Here is a 23703-nt window from a genome sequence, read left to right as displayed (position 1 = left end):
CGACATATCGATGTAGTATGTAGGTACCAATACTTATATTATTAAACAGTACTGTCCATATAATTGGAATGACGGCACCGTACTGTGTGTTGTGACGTCACTCAAACCACTCAGTAAATAAATAATGGAGCAAAAAATAGATAGTACTTACTAATTAATATAAATATTTAATGTAAAACCTATCAAGAACCACAAAATGATGTTATTTTCCTTATATTCCGAAGCTAATGTGACCAGTAGATACGCGAATATTAACATTACAAGAACATTTTAGTAAGAACAGTACACAACACTGGCGATTACTCCACGACGTGTAGGGCTCCAAGCTAACCACAGCCACAGCTGTATTCTGACAACATCATAAGTTTCAACAATTCGGCAGTCTACAAGTACATCGCTTGTTTCGAAGCTTCGATACGACAAATGACAAACAATTAGGTTGTAGTAATGTTTCTGCACGTGTACTTAAATCATAATTCGGAAGCAACTGTGCAACGACGAAATGTCCGTAAGATTATAAATTATAGAACTAATGACACGATCCTTGTGGAAGCTTTTTAATCTCCACCGTAATATCACACTCAGTTGATTAGATAAGGAATCCGGAGATTGGGACCGCAGGCTAGTTGCTGAAACTGGGATCGTTCCTTTAATTCTATTGAAAATACCAAAACGGTACAGTCGAGCGAAACTTTATTCAAAGCTTTTATTGAAGAAATATACTCTGATTAAACGTTTATAGAAAATCTCGACTTATAACTCTTAGGCCGTGGCCCAGTGTAATCACACACAAACTTCTCTTGCACGGTTCGTGTAGGCTAAGGGACATCTTCGATCGATCGTCAGCGTGTATCGCCATGTATAATATGTACTTTTAAAATAAGAGTATTTTTATCTAATTTTGCTTTAAAAATATTTTGTTTAAATGTACCGTTTCGGTATATTCATTAGAATTAAAGTAAAGATCCCAGTTGACGGAATCTAAATAATAAAAATAAATAGATCCGGCAACTAGGACCGCGCAGTCCCAGTTAATTGCATCCCAGTCCGATCCTTCGATTAGGTAAATTACGTAAAACCTGATATATTTCATTTCTATAATTGTAAATTAAAATGCCACCACAATGAATCCGATATCGATACATTATTATAATCAGATATAAAAATACTGAAACGATCCCAAGTCCCAAGACAAGTTGTGCTTACTAATATAAAACAAAACCGTATTTATAACGTTTTATTATCTAACTCTTTACATAATAACTATGACATACATAGAGCATGATCAGTAAACTATTTAATAAAATAACTCAAAGGATTTTAAATACTCAAAATTAATATCTAAGTACTATGTAAGCGCACATGGATTTTTTTTATCTGTGTAAATAATATTATGCATTAAAGATATACTTGTTGCTGATTCTGTATGTTATGCCTTAGGTGCAATACTTCATTTTGGCTAATGTAATACAACAATAAAATTGGTAGTGTCTGTTTGCAAATGCGCGATTTGAATATGCACTGCCCGTCGAAAAGTCACAGAATATATTTGAATACATTTAAATAAACCAATACAGTAAACTATGTACAATACAAATAAGAAGATGAACTTGGTACAATTTTTGTAACTATTCGGAACTCATTCTGATTGGTGAATTTACAGTGAACAACCCACTCCTTTCTGTCAAACTTTATTAGACTTTCAACTTTATTGCTTTGATAAAATGTCGAAAATCTAATGAAGAAATTGGTAGACTGGTGTAGGTTCCAATATATACCTACACCTTTCCTACATCTGCCCATCTTAGAACTAAGAAGTTAATATCTAAAGTCTTCGTAAAAAAGAGACCAGATAACCGACTAGAAGTTCTAAATATGCAGGAACAAACAAGTCCCGAATATGCAAAAATTGCCTCAAGTCCAATGGCGTTAGGGCTAAAACACAAAGAAGTATAAAGCCCACCGTCGCACTTTACCATTCAAAATTGTTTTACAAAATATTGACAATCCGAGCCTACCACCCCCATCCAACCCCCCTCCAAAACCTTTAGCGCCTGTTTTTGTTACATTAACACATACTTTGACACATTGCGTACGGAAAATACATCAAATTATTCTTTATCGTAAAACTGGCTCTAATTTTCTTTTTATGGCGACATATTGCATAATTATATTAGTTCTTTGATTACAATAATATGATCAGTGCCACCGCAAAATGAGTCTTACTATTTCCCCAATAATGGTACTGATTTTTATTTTTCAAAGTCATTATCTTTAGTTTTGTTGCCTATGAAACTTCGGCAATATATCTGTATCAGTAGTAGTAGTAGTGTAGTTACATTGCGTAGGCTATACATTTGTTTTTGTACCTAACTGGGCCTGTAGTAGACGGCGAATGATGATAGATAGGTACTAATTACTGAAGATGTCATTAATTATGCTTTTCTGAAATACGTAGATAATTGCTTCCCTTCCGGACCTGACCCGAGAGGACCCGACCCCTTCAGGTAATGATGGTAGCGACCGGGGTGGTTTTAGTGAGGTAGGAATCCCACACTCCCTAGTTTATCTTTGCAAAAAAAGCTAGGCGCCTTTTGAATGTCATAAAAAAAAGTATTTTTTTCTCATTTCAAGGCATTTTTATAGCAACCTAATATTATTGTAATCAATACAAAACACAAAATATGATACGCCGTCCATTACAACCACCTCAAATACGAAACCGATGCATGCACATTAAAGACAAAATCAGTATGACAATCTTTAAAAAAACAATATGTATACCTACAACATTTTTACCAGTCTTCTCTGCGGTGATATTACATATATAATTTGAAATGGATGAACGTACGTTAAGACAACAGATTCGTCTTCCGAAAGTAGATAATTAAATTCACGACGACATGAATGTACTAAAAATGTAGATTAATAGTAATGATGCACTGTTTCGACTAGATCACAAAATACTTTTGATGCCTGACCTTCCTTAGTAAATTCATGTCGAGAACACACAGACCTTGATAACATTAAGCCTGAAACAACTCACATCGGGGTGTTTACATTAAAATAAAAAGAATACGTAAAATATGTCGTATCGATGGTGTATCGATACATGATATTAGTGCGTGAAGCGGTGCGGGTGAGCGGGTAGCGCGGGGTGTGCGCGGCTCGTTCAGCAGACGCAGCCGCTCTCGTTGCCCTCCTGCTCCGAGCCCATGGGAGACTGCGTCTGCAAGTCCACCGCTGTGCCACGAGTCAAGGATATCATACTCCACATACTAGCTACATTCTATCTGGGGCCTAGGTCTGCTATTACAATTGTGTCAGAATGGTCGATCACTGAGCAGTGCAAGAGGGAGCTATGAAGGTTGTATAGCTCCGTCCCTCTCGCACTGCTCAGTGATCGACCATTCTGATACAATTGTAATAGCAGACTAAGGCCCCTGGTGTTTCACTACACCAATAACTGATCAATTAGTAGATATTATTACACATCATCACAACTTAGGGGTTTTCAAAAGTAGACAAAAGAAGAAAATGGCAGAATTGCTCATAAGAAATGTGCAACACACTTTGCGACACACCGGACACAGTTCCAGACTGCATACTGAGAATTTTTCTCTTATAATACTTTGATTAACTCAGGAATCGAACCCGAATAATTGATTCGACAATATTTTTATTTATAAAAACTTTAGCCCTCAATAGGATTTCTCCTGTGTCATGGGCGTGGATGCGTTTACAAAAATACAATTTGGATCACACAAATTGTTTCTTGCGGGAATCGAACCCACTACACGTTACGCGGCAGCAGGTCGTCCAGCCAGTGCGCCAACCCTGCAGTGAATCGTGTGTTCATATTTTTCACACAAATTATATTTGTCTTTGATCCTTTATTCGTCTGATATTGGTGTATTTATGTTAACAGAACACCGGCTTACTGAAACTCCCGTCTAGTCCGCCCTTATAAATCGGTCAAAATGGAAGGGGGCACAAACCGTCCATAGATAAGGAATTAAAGAATCTTACGCCCGAATACTCAAACGCTACTCAATTTTAAGTTGTACTTAAATATCGTGCTATCTCTGTCATTTTATAAAGAATTGATAGTGACAAAACTACATTTGAGAGCGTCTTAAAATTGAGTAGCGTTTGAGTAGTTGGGCATTACCTAATGTGTTGAAAGAAAGAAATAAAATACAAAGGATAGTGTTTTAAATATTTTATTCAAAATAAACCAGCGTGATATGGTATTTACAATTTCAAAATAAATTAATGACAGCCGACGAACGCACTCACGTTTAAGGTAGTATCATAACATAATTATTGTTATTTGTTATAGATTTATTTTTTAAAAAGCCATCTTGACTTGCTTTTATCCCCCAAGGAACGTAAGTATAATACCACCCACACTTTTCACCAGTTACTTAGAAAGTCCATGTATAATCATTACATTAGATAACTTTATTTTCATACATTATTTTTTGGGTGATAAATTGATAACACAAAGTCCGTGCCATCTATAACAGACAGGGAGATCTGCCCGACCCAGGTATCGAATTTGAGGCTCTGTAACTCTTTTAATTTGACCAATGAGAGCATTATTTTGTGGCTCTGGCACAGGTCTTTAACGTTAAAACTCAGGCAAAATATAGTTCACGCAACTAAATCAACATCCACCAAGGAATGCTTCTTTAATAGCCAATTACGGAAATTGCTACGGGTCTCGCACATTGAATACTCTACTTGAACAGTACTATAACATTTTAAATGAGTGCGTACGTGCGACGCCAAGGCAGCGACATTATTGCTATCGTTCATAAGAAGTGGATAATTGGATATGATCTAAATAAAACTAGAATAGTTCGACTGGGTACATAAATACTATTAAAATAAACCACCAGTGTAAACTAACTCATTAGTAATAAACCTTATGAGCTTTGCAATTGAGTCGTTTCTAGTTTGAGATACTTCATTGTACTTCATTACCCAGTTGAACCATCTCGTTTTCCATCAAAAATCAGTACAAAAATATTGCACTTAAATTATAAAAATAATTTATAATTACAAATAAGCATTAATTAATTTAAAAAATATCCTTTTGAGGCCAAACGTTATAATATTTATTGTATATTGCTAATAATGTATTGATTAAAACATTAACAAAGCATTGGAATGATAAATTATATTTAATTTACAAAACATTGTTATGTATAATATTGAAATAATGAAAGCTATCTGTGAAAAATCTCACTAAAATCGTTTTATATATAAGAATTAAAAATGTATGCACTTAAAGCACTAGGTAAATAAATAATACTAATGTACTGGGACCGCGGGACTCTCCGTCCTTAGATACAGCTGCCTCCGACCGATTGCATTGAGCCACTCATACATAATGGTTTCCACGTTTGATATTAACAAGTTTCCAGATTCCCAGAAGATTAATGGAGCACGGGCCTCGGGACACAAAAGTCCTTAGTTTTTATTTTATTTATAGATATATTCTCAGGTATAATCCATAGCAGTTTAGTTAGTCTCTGATGTTAAATATATAGAAAGAAAATTGGGACCGTGATATTGTAAAGGAAAGAGAGGCGAGTCGCGCAGTCCCATGCTATGTACAAAATACAGAGTAGCTCCTACATTAATAAATTAAATAGAAGTGCCATCGCAACACTAATAGTCGTGTCACCAAGAGTAACCTCATTTTATAATTCGTTCAGTTTGATGTGTAAGGAACAGTGTGTAATGTTCCATATTTTCAGAAAAGAGGATTTAGGACCAGTGCTTGCTGTCTGTACTGCCCTACACATACGTTAGAAAATATTAACCATATTAATCCTCATTTAAAGTTTGCTGCTAAGACGTATAATTGCAAATATTTTGGTCATGTTTTAATGACCTTGTCAAAGGACAATACAATTTTATATACCACAAGACAATTTTAATTCATATTATTAGTTTTTTCCAATAAATAACTTGATGTGACATTTTTTCTATTAGCGCTACGACAACAAACGCCCGATCCATCAATCGCGATAAACACTTTAATTCTCTCATAGTAACAATATTCTTGTCAGTTCAGTATCGCATAAGAAGTCCTGCTTGCTACCCAAACTATCATAAGCTTTGTAGTGACGTAAAGGCGTGCATGCAGTCTCAGTCTCATACGAACTTAAATATAAAACTTGCTTAGAATATATTTATATAATCATGCTATCAAGGGGATAAAATAATATGGGAATTTCATTCTGTGCCTACGTATAGTTTATCTTTATAATAATCATTATTTTTATTGCTTGAGTAAGGCAATGATAGCGAAAGTTTCTTATCGCACCAACATTGCAATCCAATGCCGCTTCCAGTTCGATGTTAACGCCTCGCTACTACTCGGATCGCAGAACGTGATTAAATAAATTCCCACATAAGTACTCATGTTCCTAGTGCGGCTAATACATAGTGCTTTTGTGTAAATGCGTTGTCAAAGTAGCACGTCGCTGTTTTACATAGGCCTTTGATTCATAAACCAACGCTGACCCACAATTCAACGTGCTGAGGAGACCTCAGCTGCACTTATGGGGCAGCGTTCAACTAAATAGTAGCAATTCTTATACAGGGCGGGTTGCTCCACCTCACTTTCACAGGAACGTACACGTTAAATATGGCACTAACGAGCGTCAATGCACAAGAAGCTTTGTTGCAACTGCTAAATAATAATAAACTGTCACTACCGTAACGGGGCGCAACCCGTCCCTTACACATTATGGCCTTGCAAGATTTAGTTAATCAACGAAGGCCTATACAAAACAGTCTGCAGTCACATGTAATATTATGCCTTAATTGTTTATAATTTGAAAACTAGTTGAATGTACATTAACATCTAATATCACTGTAGACAAACACACAAAAGCACGCTAGCACGTATCAGATCGGTACAAACGCTCCGTCGCTAGCCCGTGCGACGTCAACACCGCGCCCTATTGCACCCAAATACAAATATAGAAATTGATACTTTAAGTTTTAGTGTTATAGAATCAGATCTATTTGATTCTTAAATTGATTGAAAGTATTTCGGTATGAGTAGGAGTTATGTTCAAGTATAGGGCGCATGTGCGTGTCGCAGGGGCGCGAGCGTGGCGGTGCGAGGCACTAGCACGCGCATCCGCTGTCTGGCTCCTTGTTGTCTCCGGGCGCTTGCCTCAGAATCACCTCGTGCACTGTACAAACACATTAAGGAAAATAAAATCGTACTAGGATACAGTTGGAAACAAGAACGGTCGGCAAATTGGGGAATATTAGTTTAGTTATGTAATATTCGTGTAATGTTCAACTCCAATTTGTTTCATATACAGTAAACTGTCTTCCTGAGTTTTGATTGGAATGCGTTCAATAATTGGACATGAACATACAATATATAACAACAGACAGACAGACAAATACAGAAGACAGACATCTAAACAGAGAAGAAAAGGTGATTTAGAATACAAAGCTAATTAAAATGTAGCAAACTAATAATTTCTGGGCTTTTTCGTTAACTAATTTGACAACATTTGTTCTGTCAACAATAGCAATTCGAATAGGATTATGACAATGCTTGCTGACAGTCTACTTTCTTTCTAAAACGACGTGTATATAACGTGGATCATTAAGAACTAATATTTCCCCTCAAGTTTGCCGACAGTCGAGAACATTGTTTCGTTTCAAGCTCTGTAGCTGTCTCGCCTGCCCGGTACCCAGAGATACTGACGAGGTATTAACGAGAGCTCGAATGGACCTCGAAACAACAATAGAGCATTGAACTGAAAACAACGAACTCGTACGAAGATAGTTTTATAAAGACCGTAGTTTCTTCTTAGAAATAAAGTTAGTTCATAGAAAATACTGTTAATACGTAAATCAACACACAACTGCCAGTCGGCCATGCATTCGTCAAGCGGTTTCTATTGAAACTAATGTTTTTTTTTAAAGCGCCAATAATAATAATAGAATAGCAACAACAAATATATATCAAGCAGTGATTGATTAAATAAATATAAGCTCGTACAATGTACAGGCGGCAACTTCATATCGGCAATTGACTTGATTTGACTGTGACATCGTTTCATTAATTTGTATGGACGTTCTACAGATACGCCATCATAATCATCACACATGTATGTGTAAAATTACATGTTTATTTTCCGAAAGTCACACTTTTGGAATTATTACTTGATGCTGTGTTCATAGCGTGTTAAATAAAATTAAACATTAAACATCACAATACTAATAAGAGACACTCACTCACACAAAAATATGTATCTTGATTTGGCTAAGGTTGCAGATTTTAAATGTTGCCGGCTACACATAAGATTGTTACGAACAAAGCATGATTATAAAGCGATGTTATTAGTATTAATATAAATAAATAGTTTTATACAAAATAAATGTAAAATATGTTGCGTCTCTTCACTTGTCGAGTCAACAAGCTAGGTATGGGACCACAGATTACGTAGCTTACAAAGACTCAATAATATTATCTTTACTTTTTAAAAAGAAAGTTTACAACTAGTTTACTATTGCACAATTCATAACTTCTACTCTGTCTATTCGCAAAAAACTTAAAAACTTCTGAACGGAATTCTATACAAGTTTTCCCCAGACACGTGTAGTGATTCGGGAACATTTTGGTTTAACATGAACAATCAATATAGAGGTATATCTTCCAAAAGTTTTCGTAAACTGCATAATATGTGGTTAGACCGGGCGATGATGGTATCAAACGGATGAGGTACAATTATATAGACAAGAGTATTAGTAACGTTAAGTTTACTTACAACACAGACGTTAGACTGTTATAACCACCACCGTAACACAGACTCGGCCGGAACACGTCACTCGACCCGGAACTATTCATTACGTGTGGGACCAGCTACGCATATAATAACCAATTATGTATAACTAGCTACTTCCGCGCGGTTTCACCCGCTCTGCTCGGTTCCTATTAATCGTAGCGTAATGTTTTATAGCCTATAACCTTCCTTGATAAATGCGCTATCCAACAAAAAAAGAATTATTCAAATCGGACCAGTAGTTCCGGAGATTAGCGCGTTCAAACAAACAAACTCTTCAGCTTTATAATATTAGTAAGTATAGATAACATAACAATAATATGATTTTATTCCAGAAATGCTCGTAAATTTACTATTTCACGGTCTACTCAATTGTTTGATGAGGTATCTCGACTAGTCTCAAGCCATGCTGGGGGCCATATGTTGGCAAAACATAGCCTTATAATGTTTTCGACTTTTCTAATGCTAGAGGTTTTGACTTCAAAATGTATCAAGATCTATCTCTGTACCGATAATTGAGTAGTAAGCGATGTGAGATGAATCTCCTGTTTAAATTTAAAGATTATGTTATAGAATGAATTCAACATTACTTGCACATTAAAATTAAATAAGCAGACAGACAATGAATATGCGAAAACCATCTGTAGATGTACGAACAAAAACGCAGCTGATTCCACACAATATAACAATGAACATCGTTTCAATAATCCGCCAATGTGCCTTCTAACGGAACGAAAACATATTCTAGCACAATCATGGGCCGTGTAAACACTAAATATATTACTTAAATACTTCATATATACGTGCGTGTATGAACGAGCGTGGACTCTTGATTTAAAAAACATTAGTTCTTTCATGACTTGTTCTTTTATACGTTGAATAACTTGGCATTTCGATTTAATGGAACAAGCACATAAGTTTGAAATGACGTTTGTTTGGTCTACATTTGTTATGTAATCTGTGGCACTGTGGTTGTGTGTATTCTCATCGAACTGCCAAGTTAGTACAACGGTGTGTTATTGGATCGGACCGTTCAAAACAAGGTAGTTTAGAACCCAGGTTCGCATGCAACAAGTCACCAATGCATGCCGTACGGCCGGTACTTCGGTCCGGCCCGTATGTACACAGGGTATATGGTATTTGGTAAAGGATACTGTCTTCCGGAGGCTTGTTCTCCGCAGAGTCCATGCCGGGCAGCGCGGCCGCCACCCGCCGGAACAACTGAAACATTTTAATTCACATATTAGTCCCGTACAAAGGTACAATGTGATATCTTAAATAAATTCTAATTTGTACTTAGAGTTCTCCTGTGTATTGTATTATGGTAATTTTTCAATTATTCAGCAGTTGTGCCTAGTCTTTTGGAATTTATCTATAAAGCTTATTTTCGTATATCAAAGTTGTTTGTACAGTATCTCTAGTCCAGTAGGGCTGACAATCCGACATGAATGACCTTCATCGATCCGTGACGTCACCAGCCAGACGTGCACCCTCATTACTTGATAAGTAGACGCGTTTGTACGTAACTGCCTACAATTTACATTGATTTCGATAACGGTAGGTCAATTGATATAAACGTTTTACAAGACATAAATACACCATGAAATTAAATTTGGGGGGGGATCATCCCATGACTCGTACCGCCTTGGGTGAGGCGAGAGGGAATGTCCAGACTCTTACTGACTAAAACCCACCCCTTCCTACTCCTGCTCCGAGACGGAACCCTTATGACCAGTTTATTTAGTAAAAATTTGGTTAGTTACGCCATCCGCAGCGGTAGTTCATAATTGCAGAATTGTCATAATCAAAGAAACAAAACTCGTTAAAATCAACGTTATACAATTACGAAACCACCCCATTCCTACTCTTGCTTGATGACCCAAAGCCCCGGTAAACCCGATAGGTAGTCCGCAGCTCCGGGTCGGGCATCAGCCCTACTGGGCCCCATCTGTGGTGGTCTGATGGCTCTTTGAAGCGCCACTCACGGACACCTGCAATCCGCAATATATCACAGGAGTCACAAGCCCTACAAAAAGGAATAGATTATTTTCTCACCTGTTTGACATTGTATCCCGCTTTAGCGCTGGTCTCTATGAACATAACGTTGAGCTCCTTGGCCTTCCTGTCCCCATCCTCGGTGGACACCTGCCGCTTGTCGGACAAGTCAGTCTTATTGCCCACCAGCATGATGATCACATCAGACCCACGCTCCGTACGGACGTCGTCGATCCATTTAGACGTCTGGTGGAATGAGTTTGCATCTGCCGAAGACATAATTTTGTATTATTCTTTGTATTTATATTAACGGGTGTGATAATGGCGGATTTTACAATCCTTCTGCGACATAGACCTAGTTCACAACGATCCCGTGCTGCGTACCGCGCCACGAGTGTACTACGGTTCAAGCTAATTTCAACCATCGGCCTTGTATTTACAACTTAAAGTCCACCGCGGGTAACCTAACATTCGGCAAACTTATATTTGCGTTTGGTACAGTAATCGTGTCTAGGGATCGAGCCGCACAATTAAGTTTGTTTTTAGTGTATATCCTTTTTCCGGATAAAAAGTATAATTAAAGTATAATTGTAATCGGACCTGTAGGATGCGTGGACATATAGACAGACAAAAATATTTTAATCACATTTTTGGATTTAGTGTCTACCTACTAACCACATACGTGAAAAAAAGTATTCGTTTCGTATGCCACTAAAAACAGTATTCAGACCCGCCTCTTTCTTATGACACAAAAGAAGATGTCTTCAATGTCCATATTATACCTTAACTTAATATCGTCTTATACAACCGGACTTTATTCGTGTCTACTTGACGTACGCGTTAGGTGATGTCATCAACCTATCTTTGCACCGTCATTATTAATTACATGGCAATTTGACTATCAAAACGCCGTCCTCTCCAGCTCGTTAGCTTTCAAAATCAATTAAACAACATCTTTATGAATTTTCATTGTATTCAATATCAAATTAATTCAATTATTATATTATAGTAAAGTAGTAGAAAAATACATTATTTTTCTCTTGTAGTAATATACTGCAAATACGACATGTATCATAAATGTGAAAGTAAGTTTGTTTCTTATGTCATGTTTGTTTGTTTGTTAACTCTTTACGTTTTATCAACCAAACTTAATTTTTTTAATACCTAAACGCATTATTGGGAACAAGGAAAGGCCGAGGGTCATATCTGTTCTTTATACATTTATGCGTATTAGTTTTATACTTCTTCTCTCTATACGAATATAAGTGTCTCAAGCAACGAACAGATACAGTTAAGTCGTTGAACTACGTCCCACGACTCGGCCCACTTGTTCACATGCGAGAATTCGTCAAGCATAATTACTTTCTTTATCGTTTACAGTAGCTTTACGATCAATTAGCAGTTTTTATCGTAACAGAATCCTTGTTAAACATTCAAAGTAATTTAGATTTGTTCATTTACACTGGAGAGGAAGAAAACGAACAAGGAAAAGAAGATGGATAAATAGTTTGAAGGACTATCAACGGCCCGTGACAGTGTACTATTGACTATGGGCCATTAAATAGGGTTTGCCATGATCTTCACACTTAGCAGAAGGGTTTGAGGTTAAATATTTTCAAACAAGTAACAAAGCCTATTTAATGGCCCATAGTTAAAACTGCATCGTTACTGGCTCTTTCTGATAAAACTATCAGAATGTCTCTATCGAATGATAATGACAGAAAACAAACAATTGATTGGGACCTCACAATTTTCGATTCCAACCGGCTACGCGGTATATATTTTAGTTATTAAGTACCTACTACAAATACAATATGTGATAAGGAAAGATAATTTTTGTAATAACGCAACCTTGTATAAGACAATGAAATAGAATTTATGAGTAATAATATTTCCATGTATATGAATAGAGTAGTCCGGAATCCGGAGGTAAACATTAATTGAATTTAATTGGTATAACCTTGAGATTATCAAATCAAATCAACTCACTACTGTCTTCTGTGACGTTAGTTAATATTTACAAAGATTTGAATTGGAAACCAGTACATAAGGTATACAATTTCAGTATTCCACACTGCAAAATAATCATAATTTTCATTAGATACTATACTAAAGACTAAATAGACAAAGGATAGCAAGCGTGATTGTCGAATGTCAAGCAAGAGTTTTAAAGTCGAATCCCATAGGGCAAACAATTAGAAGGTGGTTTGCAAATTCTTAACAAAACAACGGAGTCTGGAATGGTGTCCGTCATTCATTAGTAGCCCAGGGGCTTTCGGAGAATAAAAAGCATGATGTTATTTCAAATTATATGCGAAATATCAAACAAATTCCGCGTGCATGATGAATACGATACAGGTTGTTAAATAACAAACTAGGTTGAGGTCGACACAGCGTCTAGCGCAGATCGAATCGAATGTAATTCTTTTTTTATGAAGCGCCTGAAATTCGCCCTAAACAACTCACAAAAATGACCAGACATTCTTACTGAAACTACTTAATAACTTTTTTATTGCATAGAAGAGCTGTCAAGAAGCTCAGATCATATCAACGGCATCAACATGATAGTTTGCTTTTGGACGATGAGTCTCCTCTTTATAAAAGGATTCCCCTCGCTCGGCAGGCGAGTTGGAAAATCATAATTTAAAAAGTTGGTCAGCATCAGAGAGCAATGTAAGCTGCTCAGTCGGCAGTCACCGAATGTGTAATTTCAGGCTCGTTTGACAACCGTGGGGAGAGTAAGCAAAATCGACCCAAATATTAGATACTTATATTTGTAGATTTTCAAAAACCGTTACAGAATTGTCATAAAAACTAGTATCATAATAAATAAGAATCGAAGCCACCACTTCTATGTACAACAGCGTTAATTAAGGAAATAAATACATTTATGAATACTCCGAAGGCGAACCTTGAACGAATATGAAACTAAAACTGTGCCAATCATCAGTTGTAATTCTCCAATCGATATCGAGACGGCCTAACATGCTACGACCAATAGGTATAGGTACTATGATGAAAACTACATAATACTATGTTACATTATATATGTACAATACGATTGTCATATTTCCCATCAATTTAGTGAAACTTTTTTGTTTTCAAGGTTGTTTCTGATTGCATATTAATGGGTTTATTAAATCATAGGTACACTATCGATCGGAACACAGACAGAAAAAGCTGCGGTGGGAATTGCAAAATTGGTTTAGAATTAGAAAAGGGAAACGTACCTATATTGTATCTAGTGCTCAGGCATAAAACTTTAAGGCTGGGCCAAGGTTCGGCGGAGGGTGGACATCGGACAAATATTTGTCACAGGCGACACATATCCCCCAACCAAATATTAACTTTCACCCCTCAGTATAAAGTCTATATTTGTTCGGAGAACTTGTGAGCGACTGATTTAATTAAAGATTTCAAATTGTTTTGTAAGCGCAGTGAAATCTAAATGTTAGTATACTTCAATAGGTCTGTTTGTTGTTGAGCAGACGCAGACACAAGTAGAATCATATCTCAGTATTCTGAAAGATAACCATGCGCCACCGTAGTTCCCCAGACGCGACCAGGCTTGGCTAAAAAGCCCGGAGAAATTGGCAAAAAGTAAAAATACCTAAAACGTATTATTTATTGGAGTCCCCGTTATAGGTATACCCTGACAAATAAAATGATGAGGAGCGACTAGCTCAGCTCACGACACTAAACCTGATATACGATCGCGCGTAAATTGTAACCTGAGGCGCGATGACCGGCGGGCCATTGGCCCACTTTCGCCCTTTCAGAACCACGCTACGTGCAACACTACTGTAACCACGTCTTTTCATTTCCCGGTTGCTCAAAACGTTTTATGAAACACGCTGAAAAACTATCAAAGTAAAGGACGCAATATGCACTGGCGATCGAGGTGTTGCGGTTTGAAATGTATGCTCAATGTCAATGTCAGGTGACGTGGTCCTTATGTCTGTCCATTTATAAAAGGCTATATGGATAAAGGCCGCAAAAACTTAGCTACTTGCAAGTACGAACAGTTCAGTTGGGCCCATGCAGCAAGTAAATAGAGATATCCACCACCAGTTACTCTGCCCATACACGATACTTTGGCACTAACTCGAGACTCTTTGTCTGTCTTTTAGGTGTTTGTACGCATATCAGTCTTCGTTTGACTGTAATTACGTCAACTAGACATGTAAAAAATCGTCGAAAATCGTAAAAAAATATAAAAATGATGAAATATGCCATTTTATAGTGAAAAGACGAAAGCCATAACAAAAATGTGCCTAGGAGTGGTATATCGTATCACCGGTAAGTGCTATTTTATTTTATTTTAATTTATATTTGGCTTGAAACTAGTGACATATATTTTTTGAAATCTACAAACTAAATATAAGTTTATGTCTAAGATGATAGGGTCTACTTTCTTTCAAACGCAAACCTGCTGTTCTAGAAGATTTCATTGGTGACATCTAAAATTTTGCTACTCGTTTAGGGATTGACATTATCGATAACAAGCTGTCGATATAATTAAAACTTTTTATTACGAATATAGACAAATACAAAAAAATGGATAATAAGTAACTATTAAACATTAATTATGTTGTTTTAGATTTCCGAAGGATCCACAAATAAAAGGAAAATGGATCGAGATGACTGGAAGACAAAATTGGTTTCCTACCACTAACTAGTACAATTTGTTTGGACCATGTTGTACAACAAGATATTATATTATGAGTATAACCGAAAAAAATACGCAATTTTTTACTATAAATAAGTCTCAGTTAAATTTCCAGATTGTGCAGGTAGAAATACCTAATCACGTTATGTAATATTGGTCACCAACTGAAGGGAAGTAACTTTATTTAATTATGTTCAGTTTTATTTTCTATTTTTTGTAACATACGACCATAATAAAAAATACTTTATATATAAAGTGTGATTTTTTATTTTTGCAATACAAATTTTGTTAGAATACTACGAACGGCATGTGACTCTTTCCGAGTTATATGTACTTAACTAAGATCATTAAGACACCACTGACAAATGGTGAAGGAAAACATCGTGAGGAAACCTGGGCTTATTATTTTCTAATTACCTATTATAAGTTTGAAATCGACAACTCGCATTGGGCAAGCGTGGTGATCAATGCTCAAAGTTTCTCCGTGCGTGAAGAGGCCTTTGGTCAGCAGTGGCCACTTATAGGCTATTCATGATGATGATGATAGATAGATACTACTTCTTTTTCAGTCCAGTTTCAGTTTACTGCGCCCGATGTGACTTGAAACTAGTACACTTTTTCTACATTAGTTCATCAGAGGACGCTGCTTACTTCCAATACATATATACCTACTTTATTATTCTGTGTACTAACAAATCTAAATCCTTCAATTATTATCTCTTCAAAATTATAGTTTAGAAAAGAAAAAATATATATTTAGAGTTTTACAAGGAAAGATGTTTATTCCTATAGAAATCTGATAAAATATTATAGGTAATGTATACGAGTATTAAAATGTGTTGAACATTTCAATTATATCGATAAGTCAGCTTTCGATATCGGAACATCACTAAAGAAAATACAAGCGATAAAGTAGCTCGTTAAACAAATGTCAACCTTAACATGATAGCAATACAGCGTAATCGAATGCATTTATGATAGTGACATCTAGCGTCGAGTAGCAGAATTTGTTAATGAAATTATGTTGCATTGAAAAAGAAGATTCTTTATTTTAAAATTAGTAGACAAGAGTGAACTCTATTTATATGTAATTAATGTGTTTTTTTCAAAGTGGTGACGGCTGATTTAAAGGCTATTTAACACGGACCAGTCACAGAAAGATTTTCCTAGTGTGACATATTATGATTATCCTGGAGATGTGTTAATTTGGGCGTGGCTTCAGAAAAATTGCCACGCTGGTTCTGATACTAATACAAGCGGTATACTACTTCTATCTCTTCTTCTCTATTCTGTGACTAGGTATCGGCAGATCGATGGCAAAGGCTAACAGCGCAAACTATGAAGATTCCACGTGAAATATTGATGTCTGTTTTTCCAGGTGCATTATTGATGAACTGATCGGCTCCCGTCCGTGTCACAAGGTAGGTAATAAGTAATAACGCTATCGATCAAATTCTTACACGTTAAGCCTTCTTTACATGTAGTTTACTTCATGACGAGTGCAAGAATTATCGAGAAGTTTGATGTTAGGATGAAACCACGTCAACCAATAGCTATGAAATGGAGATAAATATTCTAATATCTAGGTAGTAGTAGACCAAAAGCGATTAAACGAATATTTTATATGTATGTGGTACTACGAATGTAACCCATATTTTGATATAGTGCATTTGACATAATATTGTGTGTTCTGTGCACCATAGACATTCCAGGAATAAAAAATGTAATACTTAGAAGACAAAATAGCAAAAAAAGAAGGATGGCATCTCTCGAATTGCATTTGTTTTCAATCGTAAAGGTAGAACCGCACGCAATATGGTCTTAGAACTCGCCAACCAAACAAATAAAAAAAAAATATAATAAAAATAACTCATCCAATAACCTAAATGAGGAGTTATTAATATTTGAATATGCATTAAGAAATATGTGAATACTTACTGGTAATATCGTAAACGACAACAGCGACAGTGGAATCCCTGATGTAGGAAGGTATGAGAGATCGGAAACGCTCCTGTCCGGCAGTATCCCAGAGCTGAAGCCGGACCGTACGGTCCTCCAAGTACATGGTCTTCGAGAGGAAGTCAATTCCGATAGTTGCCTGTCGAACAGAATACATGTTGTAGCACACTTTCCTTAGAACAATACTTCACAAGTTGTAATGCCAAACTAATTTCATTTTTACGTACAGGTTCTTGTAAATAGTGTAGACCAATATTTGTAATTTGTTTTAATAAGCCCACGAATGATAGAAAGCACATCCACTGATTATGTTATTAATGCTAGTAAAAATCTAGGCACCTAGGCACCTAGCCTAAATGTCCAGAAGTTTAAAATAGTTTTAGAACCAAATAAAGTAAATCATCTATTTGGTGGAGAGGGGGAATCATACAAAGATTTCTCCCGCCTTGGGTGAGGCAAGAGAGAGTGCCAGACACTGACTAAAAACCACCCCGTATTTATTCCTGCTTCGAGCCGAGCCCGGAGCCCCAGAAACCCGTTTATCTGTGTGCAGCTCCGGGTAAGTAAATCACCCATCTCTTTCAAATTCATACTTTCAAAAGCAGGTTTACATCTACATAAAAGAAATGTATTTGGTCTTTTATGCAGTATCCCAAGTTCGAAGTTCAACATGCCGTAAAATACTTTATTGCCTCATAAACCTAACAAGATCTAGGCCAGTGACGTTGGTGATGCCTAATTACCCGACACCTATTAAACGTGTTCCTATTTTCCTAACTTACATCCCGGTTTGTTAAAATTCTTACAGAGACCAACACTCCATAGAGATTCTTTAGTTTTATTATAAGATCGTCTGTAAAAAATGGGAAATTAGCTACTGTTATTGTTACCCTCACGCAAGAGATTCACATGGAATCATAATTTGGCAGTTATACGGATAAAGTAAATATGAATTTATTATTTATGTTAGGACGTTTTTATCCTCCATTACCAATAAATTACATACTTCCTATGAACGATATAACTTACGTCTAATATAGTTATTATTTTATAATCTAATTTGAAAAGGCACGATTAATCAAATTCCGTCATTTTTTTAATCATGTCTAGTCTTTCAGTTACAGTAATTGTAGTATCCTTAAACACCATTTACGACAAAAGATCACAGCTATAGTGACTAGACTATAGAAAAAAGTAACAGCAATTTCAAATTGTCTGGAGTTTGAGTACTCGGTCGTAAACATATTAAACGCATGATTGAATCGAGACAACTTTTACTGGTAGTCGTAAAAACTGTCCAAAAAAACTGTAATCAAAGAATATTTTATACACAGTGCCTAAAAAATTCTAAAATAAATCAAATTAAAATGTAAATAACAACAAATTAAAGTGTAAATACTAGTAAATACAACATTCTGATAATGGCCTTTATGCAGGCTGTAATTTTTAATTTTATAATAGTCACTTGATATTTCCATTCAATATATTTCAGACATTAAAAAACAAGTAAAAATCTTCAATTTAAGTGAAATCTTTTAGCCCAATTTCGACAGTTGCGATTTCGTGATATCGAGTTGTTAGCAGCAGCCTAACAAGTAAATAGAATTAGAAATAAAAACTTTACAGTTTCAGCTTATTTATTTCTGTGGTTATTGTTCACGTTTAAATAAACCTAACACAATATAGCTAAAAAGTTTATTTGTTTGGGAATACTAATCTCAAAATCAGCTCTTTTGAATCGTGTTGATAATACTAAAACATCGCAGGAATAACTACCTACCGGGACTTTGGAGGATTAAATGCTGATTTACCTGAACTTTTGATTTAACGGAACTTCTAATCTAAACTAACGGTCTTTGTTCAAATAGCGACACAGATAGAACCGCAGGGAGAATACTCATCCGCAGACGACAGGCAACCCGTTTTTACCGGGGCTCCGGCTCGAAGCAAGAGTAGGAAAGGGTGGTTTTTAGTCAGTAAGAGTCTGACACTCCCTGTCGCCATACCCAAGGCGGGAGGAGTCATTGGATGACTTTGCCCTCTTAAGAAAAATGGAGAATATTCATTTATATTAATAATATTCTTAAACTAAAGGGAAATCTAAAACTGTAGGTATAGCAATAGGTAAATCTTTCGGCTCCTAGAATATATACCTAACGTGATTTTTCTTGTCGAGTTCCGATCATTTATACGCAGTTTAGTACAATCTTAAAAGAATCAGGAAATATTCTTGTATGGTGTTTGTCCTCTATTAGTTTACTACCCACCGATACGAGCATACAACTAGAATTTAATTACACTTATATGTTACAGATAAAATACAATACAGATAACACAAACTGTCACTATATCAGACCTGTAAATTACTGATACAGATTTATTATCGATTGCGTTCATGTTTTTATTTGACAAAAACATTATTTATGTCTTTAAATATTTGCGCGAAATATCAAGAGGTCGCAGGTGCGCGTACGAAATCTCTAGCGAAAATGATACCTAGGTCAGCAACACAAAACAATGTTAATGAGATTATAGTCTAGAATTAGGTCACAGTCACGCCTTTTAGTTGTAAAGTTAGACACAGCTGCTGCCGAATTTCTTTAATAAATTAGTGATCTTATTGCAATACGATAAAGTTGAAAATCACAACAGTAAATGTAGGTATTAATGTTTTGACCAACTCTTCGGGGCGTACAAGGCGTACTTACGTGAATCACGTAGGTACGTCTGTACAAAAAAAAATTGAATCACTGATACTAAATAGACCAAAAGCTACGATAAAAAACATTGATGACTGAATGCCGAAAGTATATTTTTAGTGAAATATACATTGTTTTTTTTTTTTGCATAAAATGATTTTTTTGTACATATTAGTACTTATGTTTAACTATTTTGTTCTTTAAACCAAAAAATTAAAAGAAATACGAAAACATAGCTGTTTCATACTGATCTACGGTCTACTTAGCGGGTTTACCGAGGCTTCGGCTCGAAAAGTAGCAGGAACGGGGTGGTTTTTAGTCAGTAAGAGTCTAACACTCATTTTCGCCAAACCCAAGGCGGGAGGAGTCATTAGATGACTTTACCCTCTTAAGAAAAAGGAAGAATATTCATTCATATTAGTTAAATTATTAAATGCCGCTCAGGGCGGGAGAAGCCATATGATTCCATATTCCTCCTCAAAAAAAAAATATTAGAAGAAAAAAAGTCAAAAGAGAATTAGTATTACACAATGCATTGTTTATGTAAGTAAATTCCATTATAGTCGTAATCTCTCATTTAAATAGCTGTTATTTAAACAATTTAATTCAGTAACAGAATTTGTAATTATGCAAACATTTTAATCAGCTAGTTTTTAAAAACTAGTTCAGTCTAGTCAGTCATGTTTTTGTCGTCATTATTGTTCTTAAATGTCTCAACTTAATATTGTAGCTTTAATTTCGATTAGGGACAATAAAATCATGTACTTCAAAAAAATATATTGTTCTGAGTTCTAAACAAAAGTTCTAACAAAAAGTTGTTTGTATTTTGAAAATTACTTTTATAGTTTTAAACCCAAATAAGGTCTGATCAAGAAGACATTCAAACTTCAATATAACACTGACACATTCAATAGCAGTTGATATTTAATTAGCTATTATATTAACAAACAAAATGTAACCTTATCACAATGATATAAGTTTTACAAGGGACAGTAAATAAGCATTAAGTCCTATGATTAAAGATCAATAACAGTTGCTAGCTATAAATATAATTATATCGCTTTATCCTTCAGCTATTGATAAAATTGCCTTTAAAAGACCTCAGAATATTATGTTTATTGTCTACAGTCTAATAAAATTACTAAAACTAATTCTGAATTCTGAATTGAAATAACTACTCCAGAAAAAAAATCTATTTGTGTCCCAAATATTTTTCTATTTCTTTTTATTTTTCTATTACGAGAAATGCTGTTTCAATCTTAGAGCTAATCTTCAATGCACTATTAATTGGTTTTACAGAGATAAATAAGGTGTATATTTGTTAGTTATTTTTTAAATGAGTGCCATGTTATAAATGTATACAATTTTGGAGTTCTTTTGATTAGCTCTTTAATTTAAGACCTATATTGCATATTTGAAGAGAAAAATGTTTTTTTCTCTAAACTGTAGTTTCTGATAGTCGCCATGTTGTTTTTTTAATGTCACATAATAATATCTATGAATGCTTGGGTTATCAAGATGTGTCTAACAATATCATATTAGTTATGTCTAAATCGGTTTAATGGTTTTGGTTCAGTAGAAACAAGGTATGTGAAAAACAATAATGCACAATGATAAACAACTGGTATATGAAAATATAAATTAAAGACCTTTAATAATAAAACTCCTAATTATTGATTAAGTTAATAGATGTACCGATATAAGAATTTAACTTTACCAAATAGCAAATAAGGTGTACTTTAAAATATTATTCAAATTTACCTGCTTCTTAATTAATGTTTGTAGTCAAACCAAAAGACCTACATGCTACCATGGACACCCAAACATTTATTTAGAGCACATCAATAACATCATATTACACAAAAATAAGTTTTTGTTTTAAAATAGATTTCCTTCCTATTGTTTTCAGAGTTACGAAATACATGCTGATTCTGAATTCATATTTAAATATAAATTATTTATCAAATATTTTCTCGACATTTAATAAATATATGACTAATTATTACATTTATAATTAAATTAAATATAGTAAGTTAAATGAAATATTCATAGATGCAGCAAAATAGAGACTACTGCATTGTTGTTACATTATATCTTTTGATTGGATATAACATTCATTATTGATTTTATCTTCAGAATATGCATCATGTATAGAAAGAAGAAAAAAATAGATAAATAAAACAGTTAATTTACCATAAATAATAAAATTGTATGCTAACACAGATAGGGGCTGCAAGAGAGTAGGTATTTACAGTTGTTTTATGAAAGCATTTCAATAAACAATAGGTCATAAAAGGTCAAATAACACAAAGCATATACCTAACTTGGTGTTAGTCAAAAAACCTAATGAGGTAAATATACCTAATCTTATTAGCATAACAAAATTCTTAATTGAATTTCCTCATAGCCCTATCAGGCAGATTTTTTATTTTAATGTTATCAAATAAGAATACTTTCAGTTTTAAGCTCAGTCACTTTCATTGCACTTCTCATTCAGAGCAAAAATTATGAGCATTACCTTGCTCAGGTGTTATGTAGATACAACATTATTCTCTACATACATATTCATTAGGTTCAATGACTAACCAGTGATGTAATTTATAACTGGACATTGCCATAATCCTATGAGTGTGCTGCAAGCACATAGCAGTCTGGCATTACAACTGTCATGGGAACTACATTACTCACCTGATAAGTGTTGTCAAAGCTATCATACATGAACCTAGTGATGAGCGACGTCTTCCCCACTGAAAAAGAATACAAATTTGCGTGTCAGTACACCATCTAATTGCCACGGTTCGATTCTAATCAAATACAATGATTGATAACGGCAGATACGCGTGAGAACATACTACAGCAGCGGTTCAACGCTCACAATGTACCCAGAGAGTGTAACCTACATCTCAGCATAACGTAATTCGGCACAGACGCGGCAGACGTTACGGCTAAAGAAATCACACTTTTTTCGCAAATAAAACCCGCAACTTATACATCCCCGAGCATATGTAGGTCAGTAATTCGATAAAGTCTAGACGAATCTATACTTACTTATCGTAAATTCAAAACTATATATTAAAAATGTACGACGGAGGGGCGATTTTTTCCCCTTACTCACCGCTCTGTTCCCCCAGGAAAACCAGCTTAAACTTGCGTAAAGGATTACCGAATTCACCCGAGGCGGACATCGTGATTGTGTAAATTAGTTCGCTAAACTATAATTTCACAGTAATTCTTATCACAGAAAACTACATGAACAATGACAGTTCAAGCCACTGAGCCACTCCTGCAGCACACACACGAGCGCAGCGCCGCCACGTTACGGCAGACTGACGGCGCGACGCACAAGCCAACTCAGCAAAATTAATTTTAAGTAAAAAAATATTTTGATCTTTAACAAAGCACTAATGAATCTATTATACAATATTTTATCAAATTGAAAAGTTTTATGTTTATTTCAATTAATATTTAGATTATGTTCTATAATTTATTATCGTCCAATGTTGTCAATATTGACAATTCAGTTTCTGAACGTAGCCAGTGTTGTGATTTC

At 35.2% G+C, this 23703-nt stretch overlaps 1 protein-coding gene and 2 long non-coding RNA genes across 5 annotated transcripts in view; 1 reads left to right on the top strand and 2 right to left on the bottom strand.

The window, feature by feature from the left end:
• The window catches only part of LOC126911435 (uncharacterized), a 71960-nt gene that overhangs the window by 25658 nt on the left and 22599 nt on the right, over positions 1-23703 (bottom strand). The window lies entirely within an intron of this gene.
• Positions 2072-23650, bottom strand: LOC118273726 (ras-related protein Rab6). 3 transcript variants are annotated; one of them, XM_035590855.2, is made up of 6 exons: positions 23269-23612; positions 22842-22900; positions 17434-17593; positions 10887-11092; positions 9986-10052; positions 2072-3243 (listed from the first exon to the last, which is right to left on the bottom strand). In XM_035590855.2, the coding sequence occupies exons 1-6, from the start codon at positions 23336-23338 to the stop codon at positions 3173-3175; spliced, it is 633 nt and encodes a 210-aa protein (XP_035446748.1). In that variant the 5' UTR covers positions 23339-23612; the 3' UTR covers positions 2072-3172. The 3 variants fall into 3 exon arrangements, with proteins under 3 accessions (XP_035446748.1, XP_035446757.1, XP_050554472.1); XM_035590864.2 differs by lacking the exon at positions 2072-3243 and adding an exon at positions 4208-7220 and having other exon boundaries at positions 23269-23650; XM_050698515.1 differs by lacking the exon at positions 2072-3243 and having other exon boundaries at positions 4208-10052; positions 23269-23623.
• Positions 14987-15748, top strand: LOC126911436 (uncharacterized). The gene is made up of 2 exons (XR_007705980.1): positions 14987-15125; positions 15427-15748. It is a non-coding gene; the product is annotated as an uncharacterized LOC126911436 (long non-coding RNA).

This window comes from Spodoptera frugiperda, chromosome 15, assembly GCF_023101765.2.
Source record: "Spodoptera frugiperda isolate SF20-4 chromosome 15, AGI-APGP_CSIRO_Sfru_2.0, whole genome shotgun sequence".
NCBI lineage: Eukaryota > Metazoa > Arthropoda > Insecta > Lepidoptera > Noctuidae > Spodoptera > Spodoptera frugiperda.
Note: the sequence above shows the minus strand (reverse complement) of the source record. Positions and strands in the feature narration are given on the sequence as shown.

Coding starts and splice junctions, on each gene's coding strand:
- LOC118273726 (XM_050698515.1), bottom strand. CDS start 23,338: ATGTCCGCCTCGGGTGAATTCGGTAATCCTTTACGCAAGTTTAAGCTG. Junction 22,901..23,268: donor TTTCCTGGGGGAACAGAGCG/GTGAGTAAGGGG, acceptor ATTCTTTTTCAG/TGGGGAAGACGTCGCTCATC. Junction 17,594..22,841: donor GCTTTGACAACACTTATCAG/GTGAGTAATGTA, acceptor TCTGTTCGACAG/GCAACTATCGGAATTGACTT.